Source organism: Pygocentrus nattereri, chromosome 8 (assembly GCF_015220715.1).
Source record: "Pygocentrus nattereri isolate fPygNat1 chromosome 8, fPygNat1.pri, whole genome shotgun sequence".
In the NCBI taxonomy this organism is placed as follows: Eukaryota; Metazoa; Chordata; class Actinopteri; order Characiformes; family Serrasalmidae; genus Pygocentrus; species Pygocentrus nattereri.
Genome location: NC_051218.1, coordinates 24,751,038 through 24,767,451, shown reverse-complemented (window position 1 = coordinate 24,767,451; position 16,414 = coordinate 24,751,038). Strand labels below are relative to the sequence as shown.

The 16,414-nt window shown below is 39.3% G+C and overlaps 1 protein-coding gene across 2 annotated transcripts in view; it reads left to right on the top strand.

Moving 5' to 3' along the window:
* Positions 1-14,506, top strand: part of gsr (glutathione reductase) — a 64,271-nt gene extending 49,765 nt beyond the window's left edge. For both annotated transcript variants that reach the window (XM_017698467.2, XM_017698468.2), the window contains exons 12-13: positions 12,790-12,923; positions 13,020-14,506. In XM_017698467.2, coding sequence (XP_017553956.1) covers positions 12,790-12,923; positions 13,020-13,169 — 284 coding nt within the window. In that variant the 3' untranslated portion in view covers positions 13,170-14,506. The remainder of the gene's footprint in view (positions 1-12,789; positions 12,924-13,019) is intronic.
* Positions 14,507-16,414: the final 1,908 nt, after the last annotated feature.

The window sequence follows — 16,414 nt, the reverse complement described above, 5'->3', positions numbered from 1 at the left end:
AATACCTCGCAAAGAGTCAAACTAAAGTCCCAGCTTATAAAGTTTGAAACTGGAGTCCATCAGGTGCAAGTGATCAGTATTCCGGCGACTGTGATCGCTGACAGGTGCGGGGGAAGATCACGTGATGCCCCTGAGCACTCTGGGAAGTCAACTCCTGTTGACTGCGTGACAGTTTCACTTTAATTAGATATTTAGATGGATAGGAACGCACAGCTCTTTTGCAACTCAGCCATTCGTAACAAAGCGATATTATAAGCATATTATTAGCTAAATAATGGTCTAATGGCAGACTTTTTTCTGATAAGCCAACGGTCAATATGCAGATCACCTAATATTTATAAGATATCATAGTAAGCTGTTAATTTAACCTCTTTGGCAATGTTATGCTGTGTAGAATTAATGGAATTGAATAATGGAATTGATTTAATATAACCCAAATACATTCTCGCACAATGTAAGTGTTCTTACAATGGTGAGAGTGACGAGTTTATAACACAGAACCTTTGGTATAAATGTTAATATGTTGATTTTTTTAAATTACCTTTGTAAAATAGGCTGTACAGAGACCATAATAATAATAATAATAATATTAAGTTTATATAGCATGGGCAAAAAAAAAAACAAAACAACTAAGCAGTGTAGGAGGAAGAAAAATGTGCATTAAAGAGAAAAGTCCTTAAGTCAGGAAGTTGAGGAAGAGCATTCCAGAGTTTAGGGGCCATGGCACTGAAGGACCTCCCTCCCAAAATGGAGAGTCTGGTACATGGGACAGTAAGTAAGTTATTACAAAAAGACCCAAGAGAGCGAGAGGGCGTGTAAGAGGTCAGCAGTTCTCTGAGGTGGGGGGAGGAAGATCTTTTGTATCAATTTTACAGTGAGACCAACAAAGAGGGAGTTACAGTAGTCAATACGGGACATAATGAAGGCATGAAGTTTTTGCATCTTTATCGGTCAGGAACAGTCGAAGACGAGCAATGTTACGTAAATGAAAGAATGCAGTCTTAGTGAGGAACTTGATATGCAGATCAAAATTAAGTAATGAGTCGACCATATTTGAGAGATCGTGAGAGACCATATTGTCCTACCGTGCACATCACCACCTGGTGTGGTTTCCCTGCAGAGTGTGGTACAAGTTAGCCGAGCTACTGTTGCTGAGAACAACATTTCTAAAATTGCACAGTGTATGCTTAGCTTTAGAACACATTCAGCTAGCCCAACAAAACAAGACATGAAAATTGAAACGGGACTTTTTTGGACTAGCCTCAGATGTGTTTTCTGCCATCACTATGCAACAGTGACTGCTGAAAGAGACCGACAAAACCTGTAGAGAAGCAGCTGTACAGACCAGCTGTACAGAAGCACTCTGATGTGGAACAAAACCCACTCTTCTCCACAGCAGCACTATTCAATCCAGTGCAACTAATGTAATAAAGCTATACACATAATTTAAAATCAGCTAGATGTAAATCATTTCATTTCAAGGTACATTGCACTAATTAATACCATAATTTACACTAATTTAGGTTACTTAGTTCTAAGTAGGTTACTCGTTGTAGCAATAATACGAGTACAAAAGTATAAGCAAGTACAAAAAATTTTCATGAATGGGCTGAAAAAATGGTATTGATGCATCTATGCTATAAAGTAGTTGGATTAACTAATTGGAAGGGGTGCCTGGGTGCATGTGGACATATTTAGACATATAGTGTACTTTATAGCTCCCAAAAGACTTTCATTCAAGCTGAGAAGTGTGATAATCACCTGTTTTTCATGTCATCTACACTTCATCCAATCCTATAAGGCTGTGGCAAGGCAAATAGATGCCAAAAAGTTGGGACAGTATGGGAAATAATAATAAAAACACGCAGTGGTGTAGTAAATTCTGCTTGACTTGCATTAAACAATACAAATTATGATAAGATGTTTTACCTTATGCATTAAAGATTTTTTTAAGAAGCTATTTTAAAGTAACGGTTGGCTTTTTGCTACTGTATTACATCACTTTTCCTTTTAATAAGACTTAATCATTTGGTGTCTGTAGATACACATAGGTTCATTTTTCAAAAAGCAGAATTTATATTTTTCTGTTGCACAAGGCTTCAATTGTGCAGGGCCATTGTTGTTGTATTTTTATTTTTATCATATTTTTGCTTAGCAAGAATAAATAATTACAATGCAGCATATGTTGTTCCCCCTTATTGTGCATAGACAAATACGTTACAGAATTGTAAAATAAAAAATTTAAACAGGTTGGTCTTATGAGTATAATACGTACATTTAAAGTCAGTTTAAACTGTACATGAAAAGATACATGAAAAACTATACATGAAAAAATACAGTAAAGTATTTGATTTGTTTTACTTTATGCTTATTTATTTATTTATTTATTTATTGATTGATTGATTGATTGATTGATTGATTGATTGATTGTAAATATACACTCATTCCAAATTCATTGGCATCAACACATCCCAAAAAAAGTTTGGAAACCTTGCATGACATCACTGCATGTAGAACCTGTAAAGTATATTTGAGTCATGTAGCAAAACTTGCCTTACGCAACTTCTGACCTGTTCAGAATATACTAATATCAGGGGCATCTTCAACCTCAAGCTCTTTTGTAAAAGCTTTCCCTGAACAATCAAGGATAGTGTGCATAACAAGAATCAGAGGATTCACTAAAGATTAGTTCATCTGTCAGGTTGCTCTCTATGGAATGATTTCGTATGGTTCAACAGAATGACTTCTACTCACCATCCCATCTTCAGTCTGTGAATTCATATCTTTTGGATTCATAAGTTCCTGTTTGTCCATCTCTCACATTGTCTTTCTTTCCTTCCCAGGTTCCATGATTACATATCTTACACAAATGTCCTTAGCCATTACATCATTCATGTCTTCCACAGGTCTTGTGTCTTCAGTTTTTGTTTCTCATGTAAATTTAACACGTCTTTGACTATAGAATCCTCTGTTTCAACAAGTAAGTGTCCATCTGTCCCTTTTCTCATGCACCACAGAAGGCTGGGATGGTGTGACATTAGGGTCCAGGACCTCTTCACTAGCATAAGGGAAGTTGTATTCCACTCCATCACTTTCATAAACTGCCTCTGGACTAGATACCTTTTTTTCTCTCTTGACCATTTCTTCAATGGAGGCATTTAAGTTCAGGAAGCTACAAGGTAGGAGGAATTCACAGTGGAGTATTCTCTCTATAATGGCTGGACTTCATGCCACTTCACCTTATCTGCTTCTTGAAGCATTTCCAGCATTTCGAGTAGAGAACGATTGAAATATTCCATGGGTTGAGTGACAAAGACCCTTGAATATAGACTAAAATCTAATGCCTGTTTCACCCCAATGTGACCTATCAGATCATGGAGACTTTCCAAAGCAATTTCTCTATATTTATGAGGTAGAAATAGCTGATAGAAAGGTTCGCCTCTAATCATGCATATTCTGTAGAGAACTCTGTGATGAATGAGCTGTTCTGTTATTCTAAGTATAAGATGAACTTCTCTCTCCTCTTGTTGCCTAACATGAGGAGACAGGCATTTAACAGCATTATGCATGTTGATGACCCTGCTGATAATCACCTCAGTCTTGCTTGGGTGCATGCTGCACATACATTTTTCCACAACACGCTGAAAGGTACTAGGCATGTTATTCACTCCTTACAGCATTCTACTGAACTCACTGAATCCCATTGGTGTTATCAACGCTGTTTTAGGCTTGTCCTCCTCTTCAGCGTCTACCTGATAGTAGACTGTAAATCCATAACAGAAAACCACTTTGATCCTATTAGTGTTGGAAGTATCTCTTCAGTGTTAGGTAGCACATATGCTTCATTAATTGTCTGATTGTTACGCATTCTAGGTTGTTAAGAGGAAGTATTGGCATAGAGGACATGAAAAGACTTTAATATTGTGATACTTGAGAGCCTGAATAAAAAAGAGCACGGCACTAGTTTATTTCAATCAGTGCATCTGCAGTGCATCTAGAACCTACCAAACCAGAGATCTGTTCATCCTAAAGATGATGCGCACTAAAATTACTAACTTTTGGCTCTTCTCTGTCTTCCATTAATTGGGACTATTCTCCCTGCAGTGGGTCTATAGTATGTCCCTTTACTGACACCCTGTCAAGTTTTTAATGGCATTGCCTGTTTAGTTTTCCACTTGTCTTGCTTTTAGTTCTTTATTCTTCTGGTCTACAAGCATTTTGTTGATGCAACCCTCACGTTTTAGCTATGTGGCCATCCTCTCCACATCAGAAACAGAACTACAGCTTTGGCTATGGGTCAGTTGATACTCGCTGAGCTTCCAACTCCATTTTAGCAGGTGTCATTTTTGGACTTCCTTCAGGTTTTAGCTCAATTTCTTCTTTGTTCACATTTGAAAGAGCTAAGCTGCATCTGAAGGTTAGCCACCTGTTGTCTTAGTACCTCAGTTTCGAAGATATATGCTTGTAAGACACACACCCATAAGGGGACATTTCAGGAACAGACTGCAGATTAACACTGGGCATTAACTTCCCACTAGATCTTTCTTTCTTCTTCTTCTTCTTTCGGCTGCTCCCTTTAGGGGTCGCCACAGCGGATCATCTGCCTCCATCTTGCCCTATCCATTGCCTCCTCTACTTTCACACCAACCATCTCCATGTCCACCTTCACTACATCCATAAACCTTCTCTGAGGTCTACCTCTTCTCCTTCTACCCGGCAGCTCCATCTCCAACATTCTTTGCCCAATATATCCACTATTCCTCCTCAACACATGTCCAAACCATCTCAACCTGTCCTCTCTGGCTTTATCTCCAAACTGCTCCACCTTCACTGTCCCTCTGATCTGCTCATTTCTAATCTTGTCCATCCTTGTCACTCCCAACAAAAATCTCAGCATCTTCATCTCCGCTACCTCCAGCTCAGCCTCCTGTCTTTCAGACAGAGCCACAGTCTCCAAACCATACATCATAGCAGGACGCACTACTGTCTTGTAAACCTTCCCTTTCACTCTTGCTGCTATCCTTCTGTCACACATCAGCCCTGACATCCGTCTCCACCCACTCCATCCTGCCTGCACCCTCTTCTTCACCTCTTTTCTACACTGTCCATTGCTCTGGATGATTGACCCAAGATATTTGAAGTCATCCACCTTTACGACCTCTACTCCTTGCATCTTCACCTTTCCACCTGCCTCCCTCTTATTCACACACGTGTATTCCGTCTTATCTCTACTGACCTTCATTCCTCTGCTCTCCAGTGCAAACCTCCACCTCTCCAGATTCTTTTCCACCTGCTGTCTACTCTCACCACAGATTACAATGTCATCTGCAAACATCATGGTCCATGGAGCCTCCTGCCTGACCTCATCTGTCAACATTTCTATCACCATTGCAAACAAGAATGGGCTCAAAGCTGATCCCTGATGTAACCCTACCTTCACCTTGAAACCATTTGTCACTCCAACTGCACACCTCACCACTGTCTCACTATCCTCATACATGTCCTGCACCACCCTAACATACTTTTCAGCTACACCTGACTTCCTCATACAGTACCACAGTTCCTGTCTTGGCACCCTATCATATGCCTTCTCTAGATCCACAAAGACACAATGTAGCTCCTTCTGACCTTCTCTGTACTTCCCTACCAACACTCTCAATGCAAAAATTGCATCTGTGGTACTCTTTCTGTGCATGAAACCAAACTGCTGCTCACTAATCTGGACCTCTCGCCTTAGCCTTGCTTCAACAACTCTTTCCCATACCTTCATGGTGTGGCTCATCAACTTTATACCTCTGTAGTTACTGCAGCTCTGCACATCACCCTTGTTCTTAAAAATGGGGACCAATGCACTGCTTCTCCACTCATCAGGCATGCTCTCACTCTCCAGGATTTTGTTAAACAACCTGGTTAAAAAGTCCCTTCTCTCCTAAACATCTCCATACCTCCAGAGCTATGTCATCTGGACTAACTGCCTTTTCATTCTTCATCCTTTTTAAAGCTGCCTTCACTTCCACCTTACTAATTCTCTGCACTTCCTGATCCACTATCTCTCCCCCGTTGTCCTCCTCTCTCTCTCTCTCTCTCTCTCTCTCTCTCTCTCTCTCTCTCTCTCTCTCTCTCTCTCTCTCTCTCTTGTTTTCTTCATTCATTAGTTCTTCAAAATCCTCCTTCCATCTACTCAACAGTCTCTGTTCACTCACTAGTACATTTCCCTCTCTTATCCTTTATCAGCCTAACCTGCTGTACATCCTTTCCAACTCTATCTCTCTGTTTAGCCAAACGATACAAGTCCATTACTCCTTCTTTACTGTCCAGCCTCTCATACAACTCATCATAGGCCTGAGCCTTTGCCACCATTCTTTTTGCTATGCGGCTAGCCTCACAGTACTCCTGCCTACTTCCTTCATCTCTCTGGTTATCCCACTTTTTCTTAGCTGCCTTCTTCTTCTGAATACTCTCCTGGACTCATTCCACCACCAACTTTCCTTGTCTTCTTTCCTCTGACCAGACGAAACACCCAACACATTCTTGCCAGTTTCTCTCACCATCTTAGCTGTATTTTCCCAGTCCTCAGGTAGCTCCTCACTGCCCCCAAGGGCCTGTTGCAATTTTTCCCTGAACTGCCTGAGACCATCCTCCTCCTTCAGCTTCCACCATCTAATCTTTGGCTCTGTCTTCACTCTCCTCCTCTTCTTTGTTTCTAATCTCATTCTACAGACAACCACCCTATGCTGCCTTGCTACACTTTCCCCTGGTTGCACTTTACAATCTCCAATCTCCTTTAGGTGGCATCTCCTGCTAAGGATATAATCCACCTGTGTGCACCTTCAAAATTACACCATCAACCTCCAACTTCAGGCTCATGATCCTGTCTGACACTCTCTTTACATCCAGAACACTTTTCCCAAGCTGCTCCTTTAGGATTATCCCTACTATTTCTCTTCCTCTCTACACCATGATAGAACAGTTTGAATCCCCCTCCAATGTTCCTCGCCTTGCTTCCTTTCCATCTGGTTTCCTGGACAAACAGAATATCTACCTTCCTTCTCTCCATCATGTCTGCAAGCTCTCTGCCTTTACCAGTCATTGTCCCTATGTTCAGAGTCCCTAATCTATCCTCCACACTCCTGCCTTTCCTTCTCTCTCACTGCCTTCTAACCCGCCTTCCTCCTCTCCTCTTTGATGGTCTTCGACCTACAGTAGTCCAATTTCCACTGGCACCCTGCCGGTCAACAGCACCGGAGGCGGTCGTTGTTAACCCAGGCCTCGACCGATCCGGTATGGCAATCATATTCGTGATCCGCATGATAGTTTTTGGCACAGGTTTTACGCCAGATGCCCTTCCTCACCATTTATCCGGGCTTGGGACCGGATGCACCCCTAATGGCTGGTTTAACTTCCCACTAGATGCTGTTGCATTTTGTCAAGCTTTGTTGCTTGCCTGTCTTCCTCAGTTGTAAGATACAACATCAGTGCTGCAAAATTAAGTTTGGTCATTGTTTTTGGCTCCAACTGAAGTGTAAGAATGAGGGAATGATTCCAACAGCCTTCCTGGAACAGTTTCAGTAAAAGTAAATTAACAGACTTGTGTGTATGCAAAGTGTATGCAAAGTCACCTGAAGATTTCTCACCTGGTTTCTGGTTTGTGTTGAAGAACCTGGCAAAGATTTCATCACTGTTCTCAACCAATCCATAAGCAGAGTCAGGGACCTTTACATAGTCTCTAGGATGAGCAGAGGAATTAAGCAGTTTCATGACATCCGAAGCAGGAAGCTAAAAAGGGGGACATCCCCAAACCGTTCCCACAAAGTTGGGAGCATGAAATTGTCCAAAATCTCTTGGTCTGCTAAAGCATTAAGATTTCCTTTCACTGGAACTAAGGGGCCAAGCCCAACTCCAGAAAAACAACCCCACACCATAACCCCCCCTCCACCAAACTTTACACTTGGCACCATGCAGTCAGACAAGTACCATTCTCCTGGCAACCACCAAACCCAGACACGTCCATCAGATTGCCAGACATAGAAGCGTGATTGGTGACTCCAGAGTCACCACACGTCTCCTCTGCTATAGAGTCCAGTGGCATCGCTTTATATCACTGCATTCAACGCTTTGCATTGTGCTTGGTGATGTAAGGCTTGGATGCAGCTGCTCGGCCATTCCATGTAGTTCTCTACGCTGTTCTTGAGCTAATCTGAAGGCCACATGAAGTTTGGAGATCTGTAGCGATGCACTCTGCAGAAAGTTGGCGACCTCTGCACACTATGCGCCTCAGTATCCGCTGACCCCGCTGTTATTTTACATGGCCTACCACTTCGTGGCTGTTGTTCCCAATCACTTCCACTTTGTTATAATACCACTGAGACTGTGGAATATTTAGTAGTGAGAAAATTTCACGACATGATTTGTTGAACAGGTACCACGCTGGAATTCACTGAGCTCCTGAGAGTGACCCATTCTTTCACTAATGTTTGTAGAAGCAGACTGCATGCCTAGGTGCTTGGTTTTATACACCTGTGGCCAAATATAATTTGTGAGGACAGACATTGACATTGGCTCGCATTTGACCCTCATCTCAAAGGTGTTGATTGGGATTGAGGTCAGGGCTCTGTGCAGAGTGCTTAACACCACTCAACATGGAATTGTGTATAGTCATCTTAAGATTTGTGTGCAGCTGCTCAGCCATGAAAAGTGTTTACCCTCATCTAACACTCTGATTTCAGTTCATGAAGTTCATGCTAGTTGAATGCTAGCCTCCTTTAGGGGGCTCAGTGATGTTAAATATTGCACTGTCATAAGATACCTTTGCCACAATTCTTTCTGGCTTGCTAGAACAGCCCCGGTCAACTGCTGTGATTGTAAAATGGAAGCATCTAGAACACTTGGCAGGCTCCAGTCCTCACAGGCCAAAACAGACTTCTGCACATTGCCTCATTAAACACACCTGATTCAGCAGCTAACTAGCAAGACCTTCATGAACTGAAATCAAAGAGTTAGATGAGGGTAAACACTAATCTCCAGAGCACTTTTCATGGCTGAGCAGCTGCACATAAAGCTTAAGATTACTATACACAATGCCAAATTGAGTGGTGTTAAGCACTCTGCAGAGAGCCCTGACCTCAACCCCAGTCAACACTTTTGAGATGAGGGTCAAATGCAAGCCAATGCCTGTCTTCACAAAAGATCTTTTGACTTACACAAATCCCCACAGACATGCTCCAAAATCTTGTGGAAAGCCTTCACAGAGGAGTGGAGGCTGTTACAGCTTCAAAGGGGGCCCAATACTGTATTAATGCCTATGGTTTTGGAATGAGATATTCAAAAGCTAATGTGTGTGTTGGTCAAGTGTCCACATCAGCCAGGGCTCTTGATTTGGTTACTATAGTTTCTCCACACCAAATATGTCAGACCGTGTCTTTATGGACTTCGCTTTGTGCACAGGAGCACATTAATATTGTAATATGAAAGGGCTTTCCAAAAGCTGTTACTACAAAATTGGAAGCAAATAACTTCTAAAATGTTAAATTGCTGAGGTTATCAGTGTAACCCATTCTACTGCCAGACTGTAGAGATTGTATGGCTATGTGCTTGACACCTCCATCAAACTTGACTATTGACATTGGCATTCCAGTAGGTAGCTTTCTCCTGGCATCTGTCAAACCCAAATTTGTCCATCAGTCTGCCAGATTGTGATTCATCACCACTCCAGCTGATGTTTTGCCTTACTCATAGTGATCTTTGGCTTGTGTGCATGAGGAACTAACGAGTGATGCAACAGAGGATAAGCTTTTTTATATGTTGCATGCTTCAGCACTCATGCTATGGCCACAAGTTGGCTCGAACTAAGGGGCTCTAAAAAACAGCCCCAGACCACTATCCTACAACCCACCAAACCTTACTATAGACACTGTGCAGTAAGTAGCATTCTCCTAACACCTGCCAAACCCAAATTAATTTATCAGACTTCCAGATAGTGTTTTGTCACCACTTCATCCGACACTTTAGTGATCTATGGCTTGCCAGTCTATGGGGATTGCATGGCCATCAAACACCACTATCAAACTTTTCTGTTGGCACTTTGCATTCCAGTAGGCAGTGTTATTCTGACATCTTATGTCATTTTGCCAGGGATGCACAAATTTTGCATGTACATGTTGTCTTGGTATTGACTGTTGTCTCAATGAAATATTGAATCAGGACCTTGCATCTACCAAGTCCTTGTTTTGACAGGTTATTTACTGAGATTCAGAGTCTTGATGGTCTTTAATGATCTCCATCACACCATTATCTGTGTAACATACAGGTGTTCTTTAGCAAAGAGCAGATGGGCAGAAGTGTTTTGGCCTCAGTTTGGTAGGATGCTTGCTCTTAGGGAGAGTAGTAATGGTGCTGAATTTCCTGACTGTGCACTGATTTAATTGAAGCTTTAGAAATATTATTGTAACCCTTTCAAGTCTTATGACTTTCATCAGTGTTTCTTCTAAGGTTACACTGCAGTTGGCATATATTCCACTTGAAAAGAAGAAAAAAAAACATTATATTGCAGTGCCAATCAAACTTATACTTTGAGTTTAGAAGCACATACATCTTGTTGTGTTACAGTGATTTTATCACAAGTCAGGGTGTTTTTAGGCACCATGTCACTGGAATAAACTATTGTGTGTGTGTGTGTGAAGCTAATTTGCTCTTAACAGTTCTCAGTTGTGCAAGATGAAGATCTGATTCAATAAGATCAGATTTGTGTGTCAACACAGCTCATATTACCAGGCTGGCACGAATCTGATTTGTGCCAGCCTGGTAATATGAACATAGCCTTGTTGTTTTTATAAAAAGGCAGGTGACATAAAACACACAACTTATAATAATAATAATAATAATAATAATAATAATAATAATAATAATAAAAATATGTAGTTCCTTTACAGCATTATTGTTGCCAGTCAAACATGGACTGCTGAAAGAGGACAAAGTTGTCACCCATCATTGTATGTTGCAGTCATTTCATGAACTTTTTACACTTTTTGCCATGTAAGAATGAACATGTCATATAGCACTGTTTATTACAAAAAAATATTTGCTATGTAAGCACTTTTTGCTCACCATATTACTATTACATTGACAATGCTAATTTCTATTAGCACTTCTTTGTGATTTCTAGTCTTATTTAGCACAAAACCCAAGTGCATTCTTTTTTCCATGGTAGTGCCGAATCTCAAATGGCTCCTACAAATGGGTACATAGTGCACTATGTAAAATACTGATTCCTGCACCCAAACCGCTTACGATATCCAACTACTTTAATTTAATGTATTTTAATTGTTTATTTTATAAAAACAAATGGTTGGACATTCAATTTTGTCTCTACAATCAACAATAATCATAACACTACTAGAACTTAAGATGTTTAGTAGTGCCTGGTTCTGAGGTGACAATTTAATTTTGAGCAGAACTAGCCAGTACATAGCTAGCAAGCACAATTTTGAACAGTTGTACTCCCATAAAATCATATATACATAACTTTAAATTTTAATTACAGGTGATGTGTGTTTTGGTCGTGACAATTCTTAAGATTGGGACACAGTTACTTCAAAATATCTAACTGCAGGATGTAGTCTCACTTCTTGATCTAAAATGCAGGGGTGTGGCTAAAATAAGGCTACCTCTATGGACTAAATTTCTTTTGCCATGTCAAAAATGGTCCTTTAATCATACATCTTTCGAGTATATGACAACTGAGTATCTGGACCATTATATAGAACTATTTTGTAGGAAATACAATTTGGGATGGCAGTAAACGGTTTTGGACAGTACATTATACATATTCCCTCATTGCTGTATGACAGCAGATTCTGTTGCGTAAACTCTTATAATGTAATGCTACCAGACCACTATAACTGCTTAGTTTGATAGCACAAGAGAAGGACTTGCTTTGGTTGGTAAACAGGTCATCCCACTCAGAGAAATTGTGCATGAATCTTTAACCAACACTGTGCATTATGGGTATCTCCTAGGTACTTTATTTGTATACCAGTTATTGCAATGCATTGTGGGATTGTAAATTAAACTCATGACACTCCTGATAAATCTAAACCAATGCAACTTTAAAAGAAATCCAACAGATAAAACATTGGGGAAAAAAACATTAAAAATTTGTTATTTTCACAGGTTGAAATTCAAGGTTAGGGTTTGGACAGCCACAAAGTACTTTACTTTATAAATGATGATTTTGTATGTTTCTAGCTAGCAATTATAATTTATTTATTTTTGGCTTAAATAAACAGTAACATTATTTTGTAAATATTTATGGTCTGAATACTTAAGTGGTTATTATTTATTTTTTTAACTGTGCGACTGCAGTTTGAACCAGTTTAGTAGAATGGCCCACACAGGAAAGAGGGACTTTTGAGTATGAGTTTGGTGCTGCTTGAGGCAGGTCTAACTAAATGAACATTTGAAGCGTGTAAGATGACATTTACACAGCATAATGATTTTTTGTGGCTTGGCACAGTAATACAGAATTTAATTGTTGTGAGTTGGTCATATAGGTGTGTATATAGAGTATTTTATTTCAAATGGTGCTCAGCCAATCTGTTTTTCTGGACTGGAACTATGTTTTAGAAGAATAACTTTGGACTGTTAATCTCTAGAATTTTTTTCTGATAAAATTGCTTCTTATTTTAGAAGTTACATTTGTGTCTGTGTGGCTTTTAATAATGTCACCTCAAATTTACTCAAAGGTATTATAGTGGCATATTTAAAAGATTAAAATGAATAACTGTTTTATAGATGAGGCTGTCAAGAGCTGGGGAAAGAGAAGTGTGAAAATTTATACAACTTCTTTCACTCCCATGTACCATGCCATCACAACACGTAAGACTCATTGCATCATGAAGCTGGTGTGTATAGGAAACGAGGAAAGGGTGAGTGTTTAATTATTATTTAGGTAATTTGCTGTTTTTTAACTTTATCCTTCCCGAGCAGTCAAATTTCTTATGCTCTCTCTTTTTCATTTGTAGGTTGTTGGGCTGCATATGCAGGGTCTTGGGTGTGATGAAATGCTTCAGGGTTTTGCTGTGGCCATCAAGAAGGGTGCTACCAAAGCAGACTTTGACAACACTATTGCCATTCACCCTACATCTTCAGAGGAACTAGTGACAATGCGTTGACCTGATTATCTTGGAAGTTCTTTTACATCCCTGTTGATCATTAGACATTAACTGTCCTCAACTCCCCTGATCAGCCTGTATGTAGGCAACCTATTCCAAGTTGCCCAATACTTTTATACAGATGTCTCAGCTAAATTCCCAGGCTCTTTTGCAACACACAGTTTGATATCACTAATCAACAACCATGTCTCAAGTTGGAGATTAAGTTTTTTCTGCATTAGCTTGATTTGTTTTATGCCAAACACACCCCTGGTCTTTGTTGCTAGCATATAATTGTATTTTAACCTCAAGATACAACCAAAGCCTGCATTTGTTCAGCTTCTTGAACAAAGTTTTGCCATTCAAATTATTCTCCTCAATGTGTGTTGGAAGAAAAATCTATCGCCCTTCTTCTAGATGGGCTAGTCACAGCTCCAGTTGTTGTTTATAGCCCTAATAACAAAGAGGTGAAAATCTGTTGTTTTATAGCCATTGCTTGATTTATGAAGATAAGCAGCTCTTTGTCTTATTTGTTTGTTCTCTGATCATTCCCAAGTTGATGGGTAAATAAAGGTGTTTTGCGTGCATGTCATCTCATTTATATCCCAGTGATGAAAATACAAGGTTAGATTTCTCAACAGACAATTGCTAGTTTTCCCTTAATCTGTAAACTAGAATAGAACTGTTTGTTGTTGTTTTTTTTTGTTTTTTTTGCCAGCAATCAACGCTATGTATCACATAGGAGATTCTATGCCCGTCCCTCCATAAGATGTTCAGTTGTAAACATATTTATTTTTAATATGTTGCTTTAATATCCATTACAGAGTAATATTATACAAACTTTATTAAACCAATGACAGACTTTTAGCTCATCCATAAAAAGTATAATTATTATTATTACTACTACTACTAACTAGTAATAGTAGTAGTAGTATCTAGAAACAGAAAACTATGCAGGTCACCTGCATGTTTCCCATAGTAGAGACCCAGATAAGCAAAGTAATATAGAATCAATGTTGATATAGCATAATCTTTTTCTTTTTTGGTTCAAATCAACTACAAATCAAAACTGCCATAGGTTGAATTCTTAAACATTGTTTAAATACTGAAAGCAAGACATTAAATGATCACTGAATTGTAGTCATTGTCTTCAACCATACCAAGTCTGCCAGCAAAGAGGCTGTTTGTTTGTGTGTCAGAACCGCTGGCTGACTAAGACCAAGACTCGCACAGAAACGGTATCTGAGCTCAGTGAGACTTGCTTAAAAAAAGATATTGTTTCCAATGACAAAGGCATTTCCCCTGTGGGCTTTGTATGTATACCATGATATATGAACAATAAACTGTTGTGCTTCTAATTTCTGCATGTAGTTTTCTGATCAAAAACCCATATAAACTCCTTTTGCATGCTTAAGACAAGTCAGCTTTGTCAATACTACAATATACACAGGACTTACAGTGTACTGAAATTGCATTACTCTCAGACCCCATGGTGTAGCAATAATATTAAATATACAGTAAACAGGAAAAGCGTGACTTTAGACAAAAAAACACTAATCGTAAAAATAAACATTACTTGTAGAAAAATTGAATAGTACGAATAATATAAATATAAGAGTTCCTGAAATATATGGCAAATAAAAATTATTCTGATTCTGATATCTTGGTACACTAAAGCTACATAAACAAACACTGATAATTTTACTTAAAATGAGTGGTACAAATTAAGATGAATGTGTGAATACTGTGGTAAATGTACACTTTACATTATGTGCTGAGATTCAATAAACACAATATACCTGCAGTAAAAAAGTTGTTCACAGAATTATTAGAAATGTATTAAAATGTAAAAGCATATATATATATATATATATATATATATATATATATATATATATATATATATATATATATATAAAAGGAATATTGCTTTTTGTGTCTTTTTGTACTTATTTTATGAAATAAATTATGAGTGAGAGGGCCACTTTTTAATCAGACCAATCAAAACACGTCATGGGCAGAGCTGTCCGGCCTGACTCCGCCTCCTTGGCTTTCTCTGCTGTAGTGCGATTCTCTTAAAATTCTATATGACCTTTCAGCGAAACTCACCAAGTGAACGATGCCTGTTTGACTCCCATTTTATTAACATAGTATAGTAAAACTTCGTCAAAACATTAGCTCATGCTCATTACTAAGATGACTGATGCATTATGACAGAAACTGCTGCTCAAAAAACACCGGACTCTTCTCACCGAGCGCTAAATACTGGAGAGCAGAATGAGGACGACCTCATTTCTTCTGCTTATGAAAGGTGAGGAGGAGTGAAATAAAGTTTAAAAACCACAATCACAATTGAATTTTAGATCACATACTCATAGCTGTCAGTTGACAAAGTCACTGACAACTTAACGTTACTACCTTGTTGACTCATAATAGCAAGGCAAAATAATATAATAATATAATTCGAGTCAAGTCGAAAATGTAATAAAAGTTAAACTTGCTACCCTGCCATTAGAGCAGAAATAAGAGATTAAACGTTTGGGACCACATACGCCAGAGGATTTCAACATCATTCAGTGTGGAAAGGACAAGAACTGCTCCTTCAATCCACCAGGGGTTCAAGAGACAAACATGTTTATGTGCCTCTCCTGCTTTCCTTGCTTGCCCTTGCTTTGCTATCACTTGAATTAATTCATGGATTAGTGGACTTTGACAAAGTTTTTGACAAGTTTGCCCAGATGAAAGATTGTCGGGCATATTTTTTTTCCAGAAGTGAACATCACTGGTGAGTCATTTTGCATTATTACAAGACATGTTATTCATTATTATATAATGCCCGGAAAGCAATGTGTTTTTGTGAGATCTAAAGTCGTTATCATATCACTCATTCCTGTCTCCACCTCCACTAACTCCTGCACCACGTTACATTCATTTGTAAATTTCTGATTTCAATGGTGGAGTATGTTTGTGTTTGGATCAGGTTTGGTGTCGTTTAATTGGCGAGTCATCTGCTGCCCCTACAGTTTATTGTGCCCCACCGGGCTTTCTGTGGCAGAGACACCACTGCTCTTCACTCTATTGGACATTTCCTCCTGGTCCACTTTGTAGATATTAAGTCACATATGAAGGCATTGCTGTGTCTGATCCACTCGTATTAGCGCAACACACAATAACACACCACCAGTCATCAGTGAGATCATTGTCATGGTAGTGCTGAGAATGATCCACCGCCCAAATAATATTTGCCTTGTGGTGGTCCTGACTAT